At 49.8% G+C, this 17,929-nt stretch overlaps 1 protein-coding gene and 1 long non-coding RNA gene across 2 annotated transcripts in view; one reads left to right on the top strand and one right to left on the bottom strand.

The window, feature by feature from the left end:
- LOC139226779 (dynein axonemal heavy chain 17-like) overlaps positions 1-17,929 on the bottom strand; it is a 1,002,254-nt gene that overhangs the window by 55,699 nt on the left and 928,626 nt on the right. The window contains exons 68-69 of the mRNA XM_070857781.1: positions 17,611-17,751; positions 1,324-1,494 (exon numbers count right to left, since the gene is read on the bottom strand). Coding sequence (XP_070713882.1) covers positions 1,324-1,494; positions 17,611-17,751 — 312 coding nt within the window. The remainder of the gene's footprint in view (positions 1-1,323; positions 1,495-17,610; positions 17,752-17,929) is intronic.
- The window catches only part of LOC139226781 (uncharacterized), a 56,449-nt gene that overhangs the window by 37,842 nt on the left and 678 nt on the right, over positions 1-17,929 (top strand). The gene's annotated exons all lie outside the window — the stretch shown is intronic.

The following is a 17,929-nucleotide window of genomic DNA, read 5'->3' as shown; positions in this document are numbered from 1 at the left end:
GCTTCGTTGAAGTGGGTGCCGAACTCGCAAGGTGCCGCCAGCCTCCTGAGGTCTGCGGTGTACTTCGCGATTTCCTGGCCTTTGGGCCATCGGTGGGTATAGAACCGGTGTCTGGCTGTGAGGATGCTCTCCTTGGGCTTGAGTTGCTCCTGGATCAGGGTTACGAGCTCCTTGTATGACTTGGTCCTTGTCTTCGCTGGTGACAGCAAGTCCCTGACGAGGCCATAGACGTTGGGCCCACAACTGGTCAGTAGGATAGCGCAGTGTTTATCAGCCAGCACGGCCGGGTCGTTTCTTGCCAGGTCGTTTGCTGTAAAAAAGTGTTCTAGCCTCTCCACAAAGGCGTCCCAATCATCACCATTGGCGAACTGCTACAACATACCAAGGGTAGCCATTTTTGCGTGAAAGTTTGTATTCTCATCGCCAGTTGTTGTGTCCTTAGATGCTCTAACAATGACTCCACGAGGCAGGATGTTGTGCTTGAACTGTAGTGACCTTAGTCCTTTATTAGTTAACTCCAGAGTGATGATCACACCTGGTGGCCTGCCTTTTATACTAGGCCAGGCACACCTGTACAGGTAACCTACGAGTCTCTCATTGCTGTGCCCTCTGGTGGCAAACTTTGATATAGTACCGACAGTGGCCATGAAAGATACATGACAGCAACAAAGGAGGGGGGGGGAGGCGATCGGGGTTGGGGGAAGAATGTTCCAGGAGTTAACGGTGACAATCAGGAAGGGGGTGGGGTTAGGGGTGATCATCAGTGATTTGGAGGGGGGGGAGGGGGCAGCTAGTGACTGCCAATAGCAGCCTGATTTCTTTGTATGTAGGGTTGGGACTGCCTATTTGGACTCACTGAGTGTAGCCGGAACTGGCACTTGCTGATTCAAGGCAAACCAGTCTTGCAATGGGGACCTCAAACAGGTGTGGGCTCTGCGTGCCAATTTATTTGGCCTTTACAAATAAGGCAGGCAGTGCACTTCTGGCTCGTAATTGGCTTCAGACGTGGGAGCTCAGATTTGCTTACATTTTAGGCACATGGCCCAGCCAAGGGCAGGACAGCAGCTGGAGTTTCCCTGAGAGATACAATTGGCCTGGGGTAGTGAAGCGCGAGTTGCTACCTCTTCATAGGTGCACAGCTACCCTACTTTATCCTTGTGATTTTATTCCTCTATTGATGATCTGAAATAATATTGTGCTATGTAGATGTTAACAAATAAGGATGAAAAAAACAAAATTCCTAGCACAATATTGAGAAGCACATAAAAATTCTACAGTATAATCCACGTTGGCATCTTTACCAAAAGTCAAGCAAGTATTTACCTGAAAAGCAACTTGAGCTGTGAAGATGAGTTTATCTCTTTCAAATAGACCTCTGGTTGTATATACAAAAACTGAATAGGTGATTTCATCTGTGAGGTTGACGACACGGTCCTTTATATCCTCTGCTGGCACTGAGCGCTGAATGGCATTTTCAAACACAACATGAAAAGCCTAAATAAATAAAATAAGAAGCAATTGTATAGCTTTTCTGTTGAAGTTAAAGCATCAATTACTAGCTACATTTGAATAACTGTATCAAAATCAAACACATTGGGGGTTTAAACTGGATAATCCCAGATAATGAGCTCAGGGATCACAATGCACGATTAACTTGCGCCTGTTGATTGCACTGCAGGCAGGATGCCAACTTTATGCTGCCTGCTCATTTCCATGATTGCTGCATGCAGCCAACACTCCTTGCACTGTTGATTGGCTGCACGCATCAGCAAGGGGCCCAATATCATGCAAAGGGCCTAGCACTACTTAAAGCTAGCCTGTGCCTCTTAAAGGGGAGGTGCATTGTGGCTGTTGGTAGTGCTGAGATCATTCTGAATATTGTACTGTGGAAGATTCAACAAAGGCTGAGAGAACGTGCACCAAGATTTTTAGATGCTGCACTGGAGGTCTTGGTGGAAGAGGAGGAAAGAAGGAGAGATGTCCTGTATCTTCAGGGGTGGGGTGGGGAGGAGGGCAGAGGCCTTCCAGACATATACTCAGAGCGCAATGGCAATAAATAGTGGCGGATGTCATAAGACCATAAGAACATAAAAAATAGGAGCTGGAGTAGGCCAATTGGTCCTTTGAGCCTGCTCTGACATTCAACAAGATCATGGCTGATCTCCCTCAACTCCACCTTCCCACACTATCCCTATATCCCTTAGTTCTCAAAAATGTATCGACCTCTGTTTTGAATATACTCACGACTGAGCATCCACTGCTCTCTGGGATAGAGAATTCCAAAGATTCACAACCCTTTTGAGTGAAAAACTTTCTCCTCAGCTCAGTCCTAAATAGCCGACCCCTTATTCTGAGACTGTGACCCCGTGTTCTAGATTCTCCAGCCAGGGGAAACATTTTCTCAGCATTAACCCTGTCAAGCACCTTAAGAATTTTATATGTTTCAATTAGATCACCTCTCATTCTTCTAAACTCTAGAGAATATAGGCCTAGTCTACTCAATCGCTCCTCATAGGACAATCCTCTCATCCCAAGAATTAGTCTAGTGAACCTTCGTTGCACTCCCTCTAAGACAAGTATATCCTTCCTTAGGTAAGGAGACCAGAATTGTACACAGTACTCCAGGTGTGGCCTCACCAATGCCTTGTATAATTGTAGTAAGACTTCATGGGGCTGAAATTCAGGGTCTCAAAGAGACCTGTTAATGCCCATTTGTGGCGGCCATTCTTAAAAATTGAATGGCCACCGCTTTCGGGAATTTTTCGGCATAGACCCAATCCCGCCCGATTCTGATGACCGCCGAAAGCGAGTCATCAGAGGTTGCACTGCCAATCTTATTAAACAAAAATACTTACCTTCCGATATTCAGCAACATCCGTCGATCCCCCATCGCGCGGTGCCCCCGACAGATTTTTTCTGTCAGTGCACCTCCTGCAGAGTGAGTGCGGCCCGGCAACGCGACGGTCCTTAAAGGGGAGGACCCACTGCCACGGCCGCAATGTAAAAATTTTTGCCGGTGACTTCCCAATCGGCCAACAAAATACTGCCACCAGTTTCGGCCAGGCCGTCAACAGACAGCCTGGCACCTCCTCTTGGGTGCTAGGCTGCTGGCCCGGTCGAAACCCTCCCTGGTGGCCCAGTGGCCAAAGATTTAAAATAACAGAATCGCTCCCCTTTAACGGAGGGGAGAGAGCGTGGTGACGCACATGTGCTGTGACATCACCACTACTCCACCGCTGATTGACAGCGGCGGAGTTTCTGTCCAACTAATTTTCAGCCAGTCAGCCATCATTGAAATACATTTTAAAAATTCTTTACATGCAATTGGCTGCCTGTTCCTTCTGCTGTGCAACTCTTGGGTGTTGTGGCAGATAGTCTCTGCCTCCAGACAGGATGGGCTCCCCAATGCAGCCGGGGGATCCTGCCTCAACTTAGGGTTGCCAACTCTGGTTGTAGGTATTCCAAAAAGTTTTATCATGTGATGTTCTAACCACGTGACATCTGACCCTATGATGCCTGGTCACATGACTTCTACAAATGTTACTGCATTTACCGTTATAAAGGTTGGGTTGTCTATAGTTAAGAATCTTTGCTCATGGTTTCGCAGCAGCAGCTATTGTGTGACACGTTCCAAGAACCTGGAGGCCCTCCATCACCACTAAAACATCCGTCCTCCATTGCCTGGCCCGGGACATCTGGAGCTGCCTGGGTGAAGTCTCTATTTATTATCACATCGTTAAGACCTGGTGGAGGACTGTGCCTGGACATTTCCAGCTATCCCAGGCGAAGACATCTTCTCCCCCCGGCAGAAGGACATAGAGGTAGAAATTGTGTTACCATCGGAGAGTGCACCTCTGCAAACACCCACCCACCACCGTGAATGGCAACGCTCCCCCTGCAGCCTCCCTCCTCCGCACCCACCACCCCACCACCCCCGCTCTCTCTCCCTCTCCCTCTCACTGAGAGGCACCTCTTTTACTTAAGTAATTGAATATTGAGCAGAAGGGAGAAGGCCCCTCTCCCATTAGTACAACAAGGGGAGAGGTATGTCTTCATTTGAGAGCACCCTCTGTTCAAAGGAAAATAAAATCAAGGCTCTAATTACCAACACCGGGCCTGACATTTGGGGTGAGTGTAGCTCTTAAAAAAATAGAACACCCTGCTATGGCAACTCCATCTTTGCTGATGGCGGGGCCAACAAGGACATATGCGTTGTGGCAGCCACAACCACAGCTGCTCCTGCTGCCCCGTCACCTTTCAAACTTATAACAAAAAACATGGAGGCCATTCATGAACAGGAGAAATGGGGAAACCGAGGGAGGGGAATAGAGGAAACCGAGGATGGGAATAGAGGAAACCGAGGGATGGGAATAGAGGAAACCGAGGATGGGAATAGAGGAAACCGAGGGATGGGGAGGAAATTGAGGGATGGGGAAGAGGGAAATCTGAAGGTGGGGGAGCAATTCACAAAGGAGAAACCAGAGATGAGAGGAACTTTGATTCCACTGGTAATTAATGGTAACTTATTGAAATTGCACTGATAACTAATAGTAACACTGGTAACACTCAGATTCCCCTCATAACCAACATTAATATAATAACTCACTAATAGTTTATATGTAATATGTGTAATGTCCTGATATCCTACCTGTAACTAGTATTAACCTTACAACCCGCTGACACACCCTGAAACCAAAGCCATAAGCATACACTTCAAAAGTACTTCATTAGCTGTAAAGCACTTTGGGCCCAAGTTTCCACATGATTCGCGCCTGATTTTTAGGAGCAACTGGTGGAGAACGGGCTATTTTAGAAATCGCAATTCTCCACATTTTTTTTTCTGCAGTTCTAGTCAGGTAGAACAGTTCTAGTTTAGAACAGAATTTTTTCTTCAAAAGGGGGCGTGTCCGGCCACTGACGCCTGATTTGAAAGTTTCCACAGTGAAAATGTACTCCAAACTAAAGTAGAATGGAGCCAGTGAAGATTTTTGTAGAACTGAAAAAACCTGTTCTACACATTAAAAAATCAGGCGCAGGTTACAAATTAGGCGCCCAGAACGAGGTGGGGGGGAGGGGGGGGGGGAAGGGAACTCATTAAATTCGACAATAAATCCTTATTTATACTTCTACAAATATTATACAAATAAATCCAACCTGAATAAACATTTATAAGCCACGAAAAGATTAAATAAACCATCTTCCTACCTGTGTGAAAGTGCTTCAGCCAGGGAGAATTCTGCAGCCGTTCGTGCCGCTGAGCGGGAGGGGAAGAGAGAGAGTGAGAGAGAGAGAGAGAGGGAGGGAGCGAGGGGGAGGGAGGGAGAGAGAGGGGGGTGAGAGAGAGAGGCGGGAGAGGGGGGGAGGAGGGGGGGAGGGAGAGAGAGGGGGGAGGGAGGGAGAGAGAGAGGGGAGGGAGGGAGAGAGAGGGGAGGGAGAGAGAGAGGGGAGGGGGGGAGGGAGAGAGAGAGGGGAGGGGGGAGAGAGAGAGAGAGGGGATGGGGGGAGGGAGAGAGAGAGGGGAGGGAGGGAGTGAGAGAGGGGATGGAGGGAGAGAGAGGGGAGGGAGGGAGAGAGAGAGGGGAGGGGGGAGGGAGAGAGAGGGGAGGAGGGGAGAGAGAGGGGAGGGGAGGGAGGGAGAGAGGGGAGGGGGGAGGGAGAGAGAGGGGAGGAGGGGAGAGAGAGGGGAGGGGGGAGGGAGAGAGAGAGGGGAGGTGGGAGAGAGAGGGGAGGTGGGAGAGAGAGGGGAGGGGGGAGGGAGAGAGAGAGGGGAGGGGGGAGGGAGAGAGATAGGGGAGGGGGAGGGAGAGAGAGAGGGGAGGGGGGGAGGGAGAGAGAGAGGGGAGTGAGAGGGGGGAGAGGGAGGGGAGGGAGGGAGGGAGAGAGGGAGAGAGGGAGGGGAGGGAGGGAGGGAGTGAGGGGAGGGGGGGAGGGAGAGAGAGGGGAGGGGGGGAGGGAGGGAGAGAGAGGGGAGGGGGAGAGAGGGGAGGGAGGAGGGGGGGGAGGGAGGAGGGAGGGAGAGAGAGGGGAGGGGGGGAGGGAGGGAGAGAGAGGGGAGGGGGGGAGGGAGGGAGAGAGGGGGAAGGGAGGGAGAGAGAGGGGAGGGGGGAGGGAGGGAGAGAGGGGGGAGGGAGGGAGAGAGAGGGGAGGGATGGAGAGAGAGGGGAGGGGGAGGGAGGGAGAGAGAGGGGAGATGGAGGGAGGGAGAGAGAGGGGAGAGAGAGAGAGGGAGAGAGAGAGGGGAGGGAGAGAGAGAGGGGAGGGAGAGAGCGGGAGGGAGAGAGAGGGAGGGAGGAAGGGAGAGAGGGAGAGGGAGAGAGAAAGAGAGGGAGGGAGGGAGAGGGAGGGAGGGGGAGGGAGGGGGAGAGAGGGAGGGAGGGAGAGAGAGAGAGGGAGAGAGGGAGAGAGAGAGGGGGGGTGGCGTCGGGTCGGGGAACAGGAGCGCGGGTCGGGTCAGTCGGGGGGGGGAGCGGGTGTCGGGTGTCGGGTCGGTGCGGTGGGGGGGGGGAAGCGGGTGTCGGGTCTCGGGTCGGTGCGGTGGGGGGGGGGAAGTGGGTGTCGGGTCTCGGGTCGGGTCGGGGTGGGGGGAGCGGGTGTCGGGTCTCGGGTCGGGTCGGGGTGGGGGGAGCGGGTGTCGGGTCTCGGGTCGGGTCGGGGTGGGGGGAGCGGGTGTCGGGTCTCGGGGTGGGGGGGGAAGCGGGTGTCGGGTCGGAGCGGGTGTCGGGTCGGGTCTGGTCGGGTCGGGAGGGGGGGGGAGCGAGTGTCAGGTCTGGTCAGGCGTGAACAGGAGCTGGCCGTGGGAGGAGCCCCAGTGAGGCCATTGGGCCAGGGCTAGGGGCTGCGTGCTTCGGGCCCCTCCCACACAGTTCGGCGCCTGGAGCTACTGCACTTGCGTGCCGACTGTAACGCGCATGTGCAGAGGTCCCGGCACTGTTTGCAGCGCCGGGACCTGGCTCCGCCCCCCCACAGCTCGTGCTGACTGCGCCAAGGGCCAGAGGACCTGTAAGTAGGTGCAGACTACCGAGGATTTTTTTAGGCGCCGTTTTAGGCGTGAAAAACGGGCGCCCAGCTCGGAGGGGCGCGCGTTCTTTTTCTTGTGGAAACTTGGGCCCTTTGTGTCGTCCTGTGCCGTGAAAGTTGCTTATATAAATGCAAGTCTTTTTTAAATTTTAAGGTGGGTCAAAGACAGAAGGAGATGAAAGTGGAGGGGTTTAGGGTCAGCAATCAAGAAGATCTTGCCCTCAATATTCAATAGTGATGCGTCCTTACTACACAGTATAAATGCACACGAGGCCCATGCTTGAGAGAAGGTCAGTCTGTGACCTGTCCTTTATTTCTTAGCACTCAAGTGATGAAGATGGTGGAGCTTCCCCTTTTGTACCTGAAGGTCCAGGTTAGGAGTGTCTCCCACCTAGCGGTCATTGTTCTCACAGTGTACAACTTAGGTCAGATTATACATGGGTTACAATGCTGGTTGAATACATGACATCACCTCTCTCCCAAAGTCTTATTGGGATCACAGGTTGAGTCTCTCTGGTGGTTTATGCTCTCTTGTAGAGCGCCTGAGTTGGGGCTCCGGTTGTTGGGCGCTGGCCTGAGTGTCTGCTGTTGGCGGTGCCTCAGGCTATCCAGACTGCCCACAGTGATTGGGCTCTCCTCCCTTTGGTTCCGGTGTGCGGTCACCTGTGGTGGAGTGAACTCTACATCGTGTTCTTCCTCTGCTTCTTTTATGGGGTTGCTGAACCTCCTTTTTGTTTGATCCACGTGTTTGCGGCAGATTTGTCCATTGGTAAGTTTAACTACCAGAATCCCATTTCCCTCTTTGGCAATCATAGTGCCTGTGAGCCATTTGGGCCCTGCAGCGTAGTTGAGGACAAAAACAGAATCATTTACATCAATACATCGCGCCCTCGCATTCCTGTCATGGTAGTCATATTGTGGCTGGCGCCTGCTCTCGACAATTTCTTTCATGGTGGGGTGTATAAGGGATAGCTGGGTTTTGAGCGTCCTTTTCATTATCAGCTCTGCGGGTGGAACCCCTGTGAGCGAGTGTGGTCGGGATCTATAGGCCAACAGGAGGCGTGATAAGCGCCTTTGTAGGGAACCCCTTTGGATTCTGAGCATCCCCTGTTTGATTATCTGCACTGCTCGTTCTGCCTGGCCGTTTGAGGCCGGCTTGAACAGTGCCATTCTGACATGGTTAATTCCATTGCCTGCCATGGCCAGGGGCTAAGGGGAGCTTCCCTGGGCGCATTGCCCATCTGGGCACACGTGTTGCACCTGCGAACACAAAGTTCCAGATCTGCGTCTATCCCTGGCCACCAAATGTGTGACCTGGCAATTGCCTTCATCATGACAATGCCCGGGTGCTCATTGTGGAGTTCTCTGATGAACACCTCTCTGCCCATCTGGGGCATGACTACGCGGTTTCCCCACAGTAGGCAATCGGCCTGAATCGATAGTTCATCCCTGCGCCTGTGAAATGGTTTAAATTCCTCAGGGCATGCCCTGTACGTGGCTGCCCAGTCCCCATTCAGGACACATTTCTTGACTAGAGACAATAGCGGGTCTCTATTTGTCCAGACTTTAATCTGACGGGCTGTCACGGGTGAGCCTTCACTTCCGAAAGCTTCAACAGCCATGACCATCTCAGCACCATGCTCGGTAGCCCCCTCAGTGGTGGCTAGTGGGAGCCTGCTGAGTGCATCGGCGCAGTTTTCAGTGCCTGGTCTGTGCCGAATTGTGTAGTCATAGGCGGCTAACGTGAGTGCCCACCTCTGTATGCGGGCCGATGCATTTGCATTTATGGCCTTGTTGTCGGCCAAAAGGGACATTAGGGGTTTGTGATCTGTCTCCAGCTCAAATTTCCTGCCAAACAGGTACTGGTGCATTTTCTTTACAGCATATACACATGCGAGCGCCTCCTTTTCTACCATCCCGTAATCCCTTTCTGCCTGGGACAGACTCCTGGAGGCATAAGCTACCGGCTGTAACTGACCCTTGACATTGACATGCTGCAACACACACCCGACACCATAGGACGACGCATTGCACGTTAACAGAAGTTTCTTACATGGGTCGTATAGTGTTAACAGGGTGTTGGAACACAACAAATTGCGTGCTCTATTAAAAGCCCTTTCCTGGCTGTCCCCCCAGACCCATTAGCGACCTTTGCGTAGGAGCACGTGTAGCGGCTCTAGCAGCGTGCTCAATTTGGGAAGAAAGTTACCAAAATAGTTCAGGAGCCCCAGAAACAAACGCAGCTCCGCCGTGTTACGGGGTCTGGGTGCTCTCTGGATCGCTTCCGGCTTGGACGCAGTAGGGCTGATCCCGTCTGCTGCTACCCTCATCCCCAGGAATTCTACCTCTGGAGCTAGGAAGACGCACTTCGCCTTTTTTAGTCGCAGCCCTACCCGGTCCAGTCTGCATAGCACCTCCTCCAGGTTGTGGAGGTGTTCTTCAGTATCGTAACCCGTGATGAGGATGTCATCCTGAAAAACCACCGTCCCTGGAATCGACTTGAGGAGGCTTTCCATATTTCGTTGGAAGATCGCGGCGGCCGAGCGAATCCTGAATGGACATCAGTTGTACTCAAACAGCCCCTTGTGTGTCGTGATGGTGGTCAGCTTCTTCGACTCACTCGCCAGCTCCTGGGTCATGTAAGCTGAGGTCCGGTCCAATTTTGAAAAAAGTTTGCCACTGGATAGCGTCGCAAAGAGGTCCTCTGCTCTCAGTAGCGGGTACTGGTCTTGGAATGACATCCGATTGATGGTGGCCTTGTAATCATCATATATCCTGATTGACCCATCCGCCTTGAGCACCGGCACAATCGGGCTCGCCCAGTCACTGAATTCGACTGGCGAGATGATGCCTTCCCTCAGCAGGCGGTCCAATTCGCCTTCTATCTTTTCCCGCATCATGTACGGCACCGCTCTGGCCTTGTGATGTACTGGCCTGGCGTCCAGGTTTATGTGAATCACTACCTTGGCCCCCATGAAAGTGCCGATGCCGGGTTGAAATAATGAGTCAAATTTGTCCAGGATCTGTGAGCATGATACTCGCTCCACAGAGGAAATTTCATTGACTTCGCCCCATTTCCAGTTCATGACAGCAAGCCAACTCCTCCCCAGTAGTGCAGGACCGTCCCCTGGGACAATCCAGAGTGGCAACCTGTTCTCCGAATCTTTGTGGGTCACGACTACCGTGGCGCTGCCTAGCACCGGAATGATCTGCTTTGTGTAAGTCCGTAGCTGTGCGTCAATCGGCGATAATTTTGGCCTCCTGGCCTTGGATGCTCACAACTTTTCGAGCTGTTTGATATTCATCAGGGACTGGCTGGCCCCCGTGTCTCGGTGTTGATGGCCCCATTACTGGCCGCATTGTCCCTTGCAATGGCGTGAATCGCCGTTCAACTTGCCATTGTCTCTGTCGAACTCCCCCTCTGGGTTCGACTACATGTTGGGGCATGCCCGACTGCCCTTGCCTGCCTGGAGAACTGTGTGCTACTTTAACAATGTTGAATCTCTGTCCCAACCATTCCTTAACACAGTACCTCTCGTCTGTTCTGCTAGTGGCCATGCTCGCGTGGTTTAAATCCCAGTTTCTCGTCGCCATTGATACGTCCTTACTATACAGTATAAATGCACACGAGGCCCATGCTTGAGAGAAGGTCAGTCTGTGACCTGTCCTTTATTTCTTAGCACTCAAGTGATGAAGGTGGGTGGAGCTTCCCCTTTGATACCTGAAGGTCCAAATTAGGAGTGTCTCCCACCTAATGGTCATTGTTCTCACAGTGTACAATTTAGGTCAGATTATACATGGGTTACAATGCTGGTTGAATACATGACAAATAGCACCATGCCCATTTTGTTAAGCGTAAGAAGGGCGCCAAAGCATCCAATATGGCGAGCATGGTGTGTGCGCTCATTACAAGCCAGAAGTACGCAGCCACGATATTGGATCGAGCTTCTCTTTAGGCATGCAGGGCACATACAGAACTATTAAAATTGTGAATTAAAATATTTAAATAAGGGTTATACTCTTTATGATATTGGGCTGCCCTAGCATTTGATCTCCATGTGATAAACCTGCTTAGCAACTTGTGACACAAACAGGCAGGAAGGACCCATCAGCAGCACTATTTAAAGGATTCTTCTACTGCTTGCTGGTTTATCATTTGAGGTTGCTGCTGGTTAACTTCTGGCCATTTTTTGGTCTGTTTTCTGACTCTGAAGACTTAGGCCTAGAAATTCTGGAGCACCCCGTTTGAAGGCGGTAACACTCGCCTCTCGCTATAAGTTGGGGTTAGCGCCCCGAAGGGAAGTGGAGCACCAAATCAAGCGCTCCACTTTCTTTCTAGGGTTGTAGCGGGGCTCACTGCTTGGGAGCAGGGCATACGGCTCAGCAGTGCTATACACTGGGTCACGTACGAGGGGCTCTTCCCTGAATTAAAGGAAAAGGCCCAAGCTGCATAATCTGCATAATAAAAAGGGTCCTACCTGGACCACTGGGGAGTGGAGGTGCCGTGCAATCAGCACCGGTGCAGAAATTTTTTTTCAGGAGCAGCCGGTCACCTCCCCTTTAAATTCTGTCCCGTTACCGGCTGCCCGCCCGGTATGCGTCCCCTGAAGCTGTCGCTATTATCGTCCGGCGCAGCCTCAGGAGACTATACCCAATTTAGGGTCTGGGGCGCTGCATACATCGATGACGTCATGATCTTCGGGCGCAGGAGATCTGGGCGCAACGCCATAGTGCTGTTGCTAAACTCCCGCTGAATTTAGCGGGAGTCGTTTGTGGTGCCGCGCCCAGTTACAAAGTCGTTTGCGCCCTGTTAGCGCTAACAGCAGGTGCAAATGACTCCAATTTCTCCCCCTTAATTTTGACTGTTGAGAAGAAGATAGTGCTTGTGCTGCACTGTTTTTGGGGGTGCTGCCTTCAAAATAGTTAGGCTGTCGTCATGGGTGGTCTGGTAGGGCTGCATATGGACCTGGAGGATGAGGCGGAGCATCAACGGAAACAGGAGGGAACAGGAGCAGCTGCGACAAGAGGGAGGAGGAAGAGAGAACTGCACAGGATTCTATACCAACAGAGGGTATTCAGCGAGCACTTCCACCTCAATTTTTTGGAGGAGCACAATGCTTCACAGAGGAAGTTCCACAACTTAAGACTTGCACCTGGGCCTGAACATCCACTGCCTGTGGCTGTCAAAGTCGCCTTAACTTTATGCCAGAGGCTCCTTCCAGGCTGTAGCAGCTGACATCAGTGACATCGCAGTTTGCAGTCCATCGCCATATCAGGGAAGTCACCAAGGCTCACTTATCATGAGGAAGAGCCATGCTGCTTTCTCCATGGCCAGAGAAAAGTAGGACGAGAGAGCACACATGGCATGTTTCCACTGGTTGAAAGATGCCATAGACTGCACCCAGATTATCTTGCATGCTCCCCCTAACCAGTCTGGCATCCTTATCAGTAGCCAGGGATTTCACTCCCTCAACATCAAGCTGTTTTGCAACCACAGGCAGCACATCATGCAGGTCTGTGCTCGGTTTCCTGGCAGCAGTTCTGGCTCTTTCATCCACGCTAATCCTCTGTGCTGTTTTTATTCCAACCAGGCCATCAGGTCACAGGTTAGCTACTGGCCGATAAGGGGTAACCCCTCTAGACAGAGCTCATGATTCCTGTTGGGAGACTGGGCATAGCCGCAGAGCTGGCATGAGAGCCATAGCACCACCAGAAATATCATGGAGCAGTCAATTGCTGCGCTCAATAACAGCAGCTTACATTAATTTATGGTGTTTTTAATGTAGTAAAACAGTCCGAGGCGCTTCATAGGATTGCATAGAATATACGGCACAGAACCAGGCCATTCGGACCAACCAGTCCATGCCGGCGTTTGTACTCCACTCGAGCCTCCTCCTGTCTATCCTCATCTAAATCTAGTAGCATAACCCTCTATTCCCTTCTCCCTTATATGCTTGCCCTCATATCCCTCCCCTTAAATGCATCTACATTATTTGCTTCAACCACTCCCTGTGGTAGCGAGTTCCACATTCTCACCACTCTTTGAGTAAAGAAGTTTCTTCTGAATTCCCTATTGGATTTCTTGGTGACTATCTCTGCACCCTCTCCAGTGCCTCTATATTCTTTTTTATAATATGTAGACCAGAACTTTATGCAGTACTCTAAATGTGGTCTAACCAAGGTTCGATACAAGTTTAGCATAACTTCCCTACTTTTCAATTCTATACATCTACAAATAAACCCTGGAGCTTGATTTGCTTTTTTATGGCCTTACTAACCTTTGTCACAACTTTTAGTGATTTGTATATTTGTACTCCGAGATCCCTTTGTTCCTCTACCCCACCTAGACTTGCATCCTCCAAGTAATAAGTGACCTCCCTATTCTTCCTACCAAAATGTAATGCCTCACATTTATCTGTATTGAACTTCATTTGCCAGTTATATGCGTATTCTGCAAGTTTATTAATGTCCTCCTGTAATTTGTTGCAGTCCTCCTCAGTATTGACTATCCCCCCCAATTTGGTGTCATCCGCAAATTTAGAAATTATGGGCTCAATTTTCCCCAGTGATTTGCGCCGTTTTTTTGGAACAGGCTGCTTTTTCTGGCCTAACTTTAAAATCTACAGTTTCCCCAATCAATTTGCACCAGGTAAGTTTTTTTTTCATCCAATGGGGGCGTAACCAGCCACCTACGCCAAATCTGGCCATTTAGTGAACTTTGGCCAGCTGATAATTACTCCATTTCTGCTTAGGCCAGCGTATGTGGCCTCTCGAGAAAACCCTTGCGGAGAGTTAAAGAAATCGGTGCAGGTAAGTAAATCGGAGGCCTTTGAGGCCTGGGCTAGGGGCGGGAAGCGGAGCGGACCGGGACCGGCACTCACTCGGGGACCGGAGAGGGCCGGCGTGGGAGGGAGCGCATTGACCGGCACTCACTCGGGGCCACAGCAGACCGGGACCGTCACTCACTCGGGGACCGGAGAGGGCCGGCGTGGGAGGGAGCGCATTGACCGGCACTCACTCGGGGCCACAGCAGACTGGGACCGGCACTCTCTCGGGGCCACAGCAGACTGGGACCGGCACTCACTCGGGGACTGGAGAGGGTCAGCAGGGGAGGGAGTGCACTGACCGGCACTCACTCGGGGCCACAGCAGACCAGGTCCGTCACTCTCTCAGGGCCACAGTGGGCTGGGACCGGCACTCACTTGGGGCCACAGCGGACCGGGACCAACACTCACTCGGGGCCACAGCAGACCGGGACCGTCACTCACTCGGGGACTGGAGAGGGTCAGCGGGGGAGGGAGCGCACTTACCGGCAAGCTCTTCGGCCTGGGCTAGGGGCGGGAAGCGGAGAGGACCGAGAAAGCACGTACTCAGGGACCGGAGAGGGTCGGCGGAGGAGGGAGCAACAGTTTCATCCAGAAAGACCTGGGCATGGAGATGCCTCTGGAAGTGCCATAGCTGTTTTGGAGGTAAAAGAACATGGAGTATCAGGAGGACCATTACTAAGATAACTCTTCAGTGATGGTAGAAGCACGAATCCAAACTCAACTTATCAATAAAGTGTTTGCAAATGTTTAACAATCTCCCTTTGTCATCATTTAACCCCACCTTCACAAAAATTACAAGTCCTTTAATCCAGTACCCATCCTATATCATCACATCACATCGGAATTCTTTGGCCCTACGTGGTCATCCAAACCTACATAACATGAATGAATAACTGAGCATGACATAAATCCACAGTTTTCTGTATGACTATAATTTCCATGAATAACTAAAGACAAAATAAGTCAACAGTCTCCTTTATTACAAGCAACTTAAAAGTGACCATAAACCATCCCATTCTTTCCTTACTCTATGCTTACCCTGGATATCTAAATGTGCCTTTCTTTCTCCTATTCTACTGCTTCTCCTAGCTGTGCCCGCTTGAGATCCCAGTCCCAGTCTGGAGGCCTCTCGAATGCCAACTCGGAGCTGTACTGCGCATACGCGTCCTTTGCAGTGACGTCATAAACTTACGTTTTTTTCCCGCACATGCGCAGAAGGCCTGGCTGCATTTTTTGGTGCAGACAGCAGGCTCCACCCCCCCGAGGCGAGTGGCCACGCTGCACAACTCTGGATTACAGTATAAACATCGGGGAAAGTTTGGACATGTTTTTCTGGCGCAGTTCTGGACCTAAATAACCAGTGTAACTCTGGCAATACGCCAAAAAACAGGTTTGGTCAAAATTGAGCCTTGTGTTTTTGATTTCAAGGTCTAAATCGTTCATATAAATTGTGGTAGTGTGGTCGAGCAGTCTAAGGCTCCAGACTGTCCACCGTTGCCAGATGTTGGGGTGCGTAATATTTCCGTCCCTTCATCAAAAGCATTAACCAATGTGTGGCATTGCTGTGTTCGGGGCAGCCCTGCCGCAGCTGCAATTAGAATCCGATTGCATCACTTTTTACAATCCTAATGGGGGCGCACGAAAAAAGACCGGGGGGTATGTGTGCACAAATCGTTGAAGGTGGCAGGGCAGATTGAGAAAGCAGTTAAAAAGGCTTACTGGATCCTGGGCTTCATAAATAGTGTAGAGTACAAAAGTGTGGAAATTATGATGAACCTGTATATAACACTGGTTCTACCCCAACTGGAGCACTGTGTCCAATTCTGGGCACCACACTTTAGGAAGAATGTGAAGGCCTTAGAAAAGGTGCAGAAAAGATTTACGAGTATGATTCCAGGGATGAGGGACTTCAGTTACATTGATAGACTGGAGAAGTTGGGGTTGTTCTCCTCGGAGCAGAGAAGATTGAGAGGAGATTTGATCGAAGTGTTTAAAATCATGAGAGGTCTGGACAGAGTAGATAGAGAGAAACTGTTCCGACTGGCAGAAGGGTCGAGAGCCAGAGGACACAGATTTAAGGTGATTGGTAAAACAACCAAAGGTGATGTAAGAAAAAACCTGTTTATGCAGCGAGTGGTTGGATTCTGGAATGCACTGCCTGAAAGGATGGTGGAGGCAGACTCAATCTTATCTTTCAAAAGGGAGTTGGATAAGTATGAAGGTAAACATTTTGAAGGGCTATGGGGAAAGGACAGGAGAGTGGGACCAGCTGAGAGTCAGCATGGGCTCGACGGGCTGAATGGTCTTCTTCAGTGCTGTAACCATTCTATGATTGTATGAACAACAGTGGGACCAGCACTGATCCTTGTGAAACACCACTACCCACCTTCTGCCACTGTGAGTAGTTACCTTTTACTCCTACTCTCTGCTTTCTGTCTTGAAGCCAGCTAGCTATCCATTCTGCTACTTGTCCCCTGTCCCCTGTTCATCAGTCTATTATGGGTTACCTTATCGAAGGCCTTTTGAAAATCTAGATAAATTACATCTACTGCATTACCATTGTCTGCTCTCTCTGTTACCTTTTCAAAAAATTCAATGAGGTTGGTCAAGCAAGACTTTCCCTTTATGAAATCCATGCTGACTATTTATTACTATATTTTTGGTTTCTAGATGTTCTTCTATTTTCTCCTTTAGTATCGGGTCTATCCCTTAATGGCCCTATTCCCATCCCAACCTTCCTATTTTTATTATATATTTGAGGAACAGCACTTCATCTTTCGTTTAGGCACTTTACAGCCTTCTGGACTCAACATCGAGTTCAAGAATTTCAGAGCATAACCTCTGGCCATCTTTGGCTCCCTTCCCCCTGACCCCCCTTATGTTTTATATCTTTTTTCTTCTCTTTTTTTCCCTCTTTGTCCATAATGGCAGCTGGTCATTATTACGACATTCACACCCTACCCAGATTAACCTTTTTCTAACCTCTATCATTAACATTTCAATTTGGCCCATCATCCCTTTTGTCTCTCTAATCTCTCCTGCCTTCCACCCTATCACAGACCTCCCCTTTTGTTCTTTCTTCCCCTCCCCCTTTCAGTGCTTAAGAATATGTTCTTTTCGAACATTCGGCAGTTCTGACAAAGGGTCGTCGAGCCAAAACGTTAACTTTGTTAACTCCACAGATGCTGCCTGACCCACTGAGATTTCCAGCATTGTCTGTTTTTATTTCAGATCCGCAGTATTTTGTTTTTGTATTCCTTTTTTTAATTGATGTCTGTAAAATATTTTATTATTTTGTTTTATGTTCCTTGATAATTTAATTTCATAGTTCCTCTTTGCCTTCCTAATTTTTTTTTACTTCTCTCCTAATCTCTTCATATTCTCTCTTATCATGCACTCCCCTGCAGTCTATGTACTTAATGTATGCCTCTTTCCTTACTCTCAATTGTTCTTACTGGCTTTATTCATCCATGGAGTCTCATTAGTGTTTAATTTGTTCTTTCCTTTTAGCAGAATATATTGTTCCTGCACTCTGTTGAGCACCATTTTAAATGTTTCCCATTGCTGTTACACATCGTTTTTTGCCATTAGTGCAAGAGCAGTGCAAGTAGTGCTGTAAGGTTGTCAATTTTAAGCAGTAATATGGCTCGTGCCTTTCGCACATGTGATTGGGCACATGGAGTAATCTCTCCAATAATTTCCTGACCTACAATAGACCTTAACCAATTCTTCCCTTAATATTTCTAAAGGCTTAGAAAACATTTACCTTGAGAGAGAACTGGTAAATAGGATTGATCTTGTTGAGGTCATCAATAACGAAGTAGATTAAGGATGCTCTCAGTGCAGCAGCTCTATAGTTTTCTCTTGCCTCATTTATTTTAACCTCTGTTATCTTTGCTTCAGCCACCTGCAAAATGACCAAAAATGAAACACTGACATATTAGAGTGAATCTAACAGAAAAGTTACATAATACAAACAGAATGGTTACATAAAGACACAAGGAACATAAATCTTAGTGCACAATTATATGTTACAGAAATGTTAAACATATTTAGATAAAGTTATTTAGATAAAGGAGATAAAC

This window comes from Pristiophorus japonicus, chromosome 16 (assembly GCF_044704955.1).
Source record: "Pristiophorus japonicus isolate sPriJap1 chromosome 16, sPriJap1.hap1, whole genome shotgun sequence".
Taxonomy (NCBI): Eukaryota; Metazoa; Chordata; class Chondrichthyes; family Pristiophoridae; genus Pristiophorus; species Pristiophorus japonicus.
This window is presented reverse-complemented; position numbering and strand designations above follow the sequence as displayed.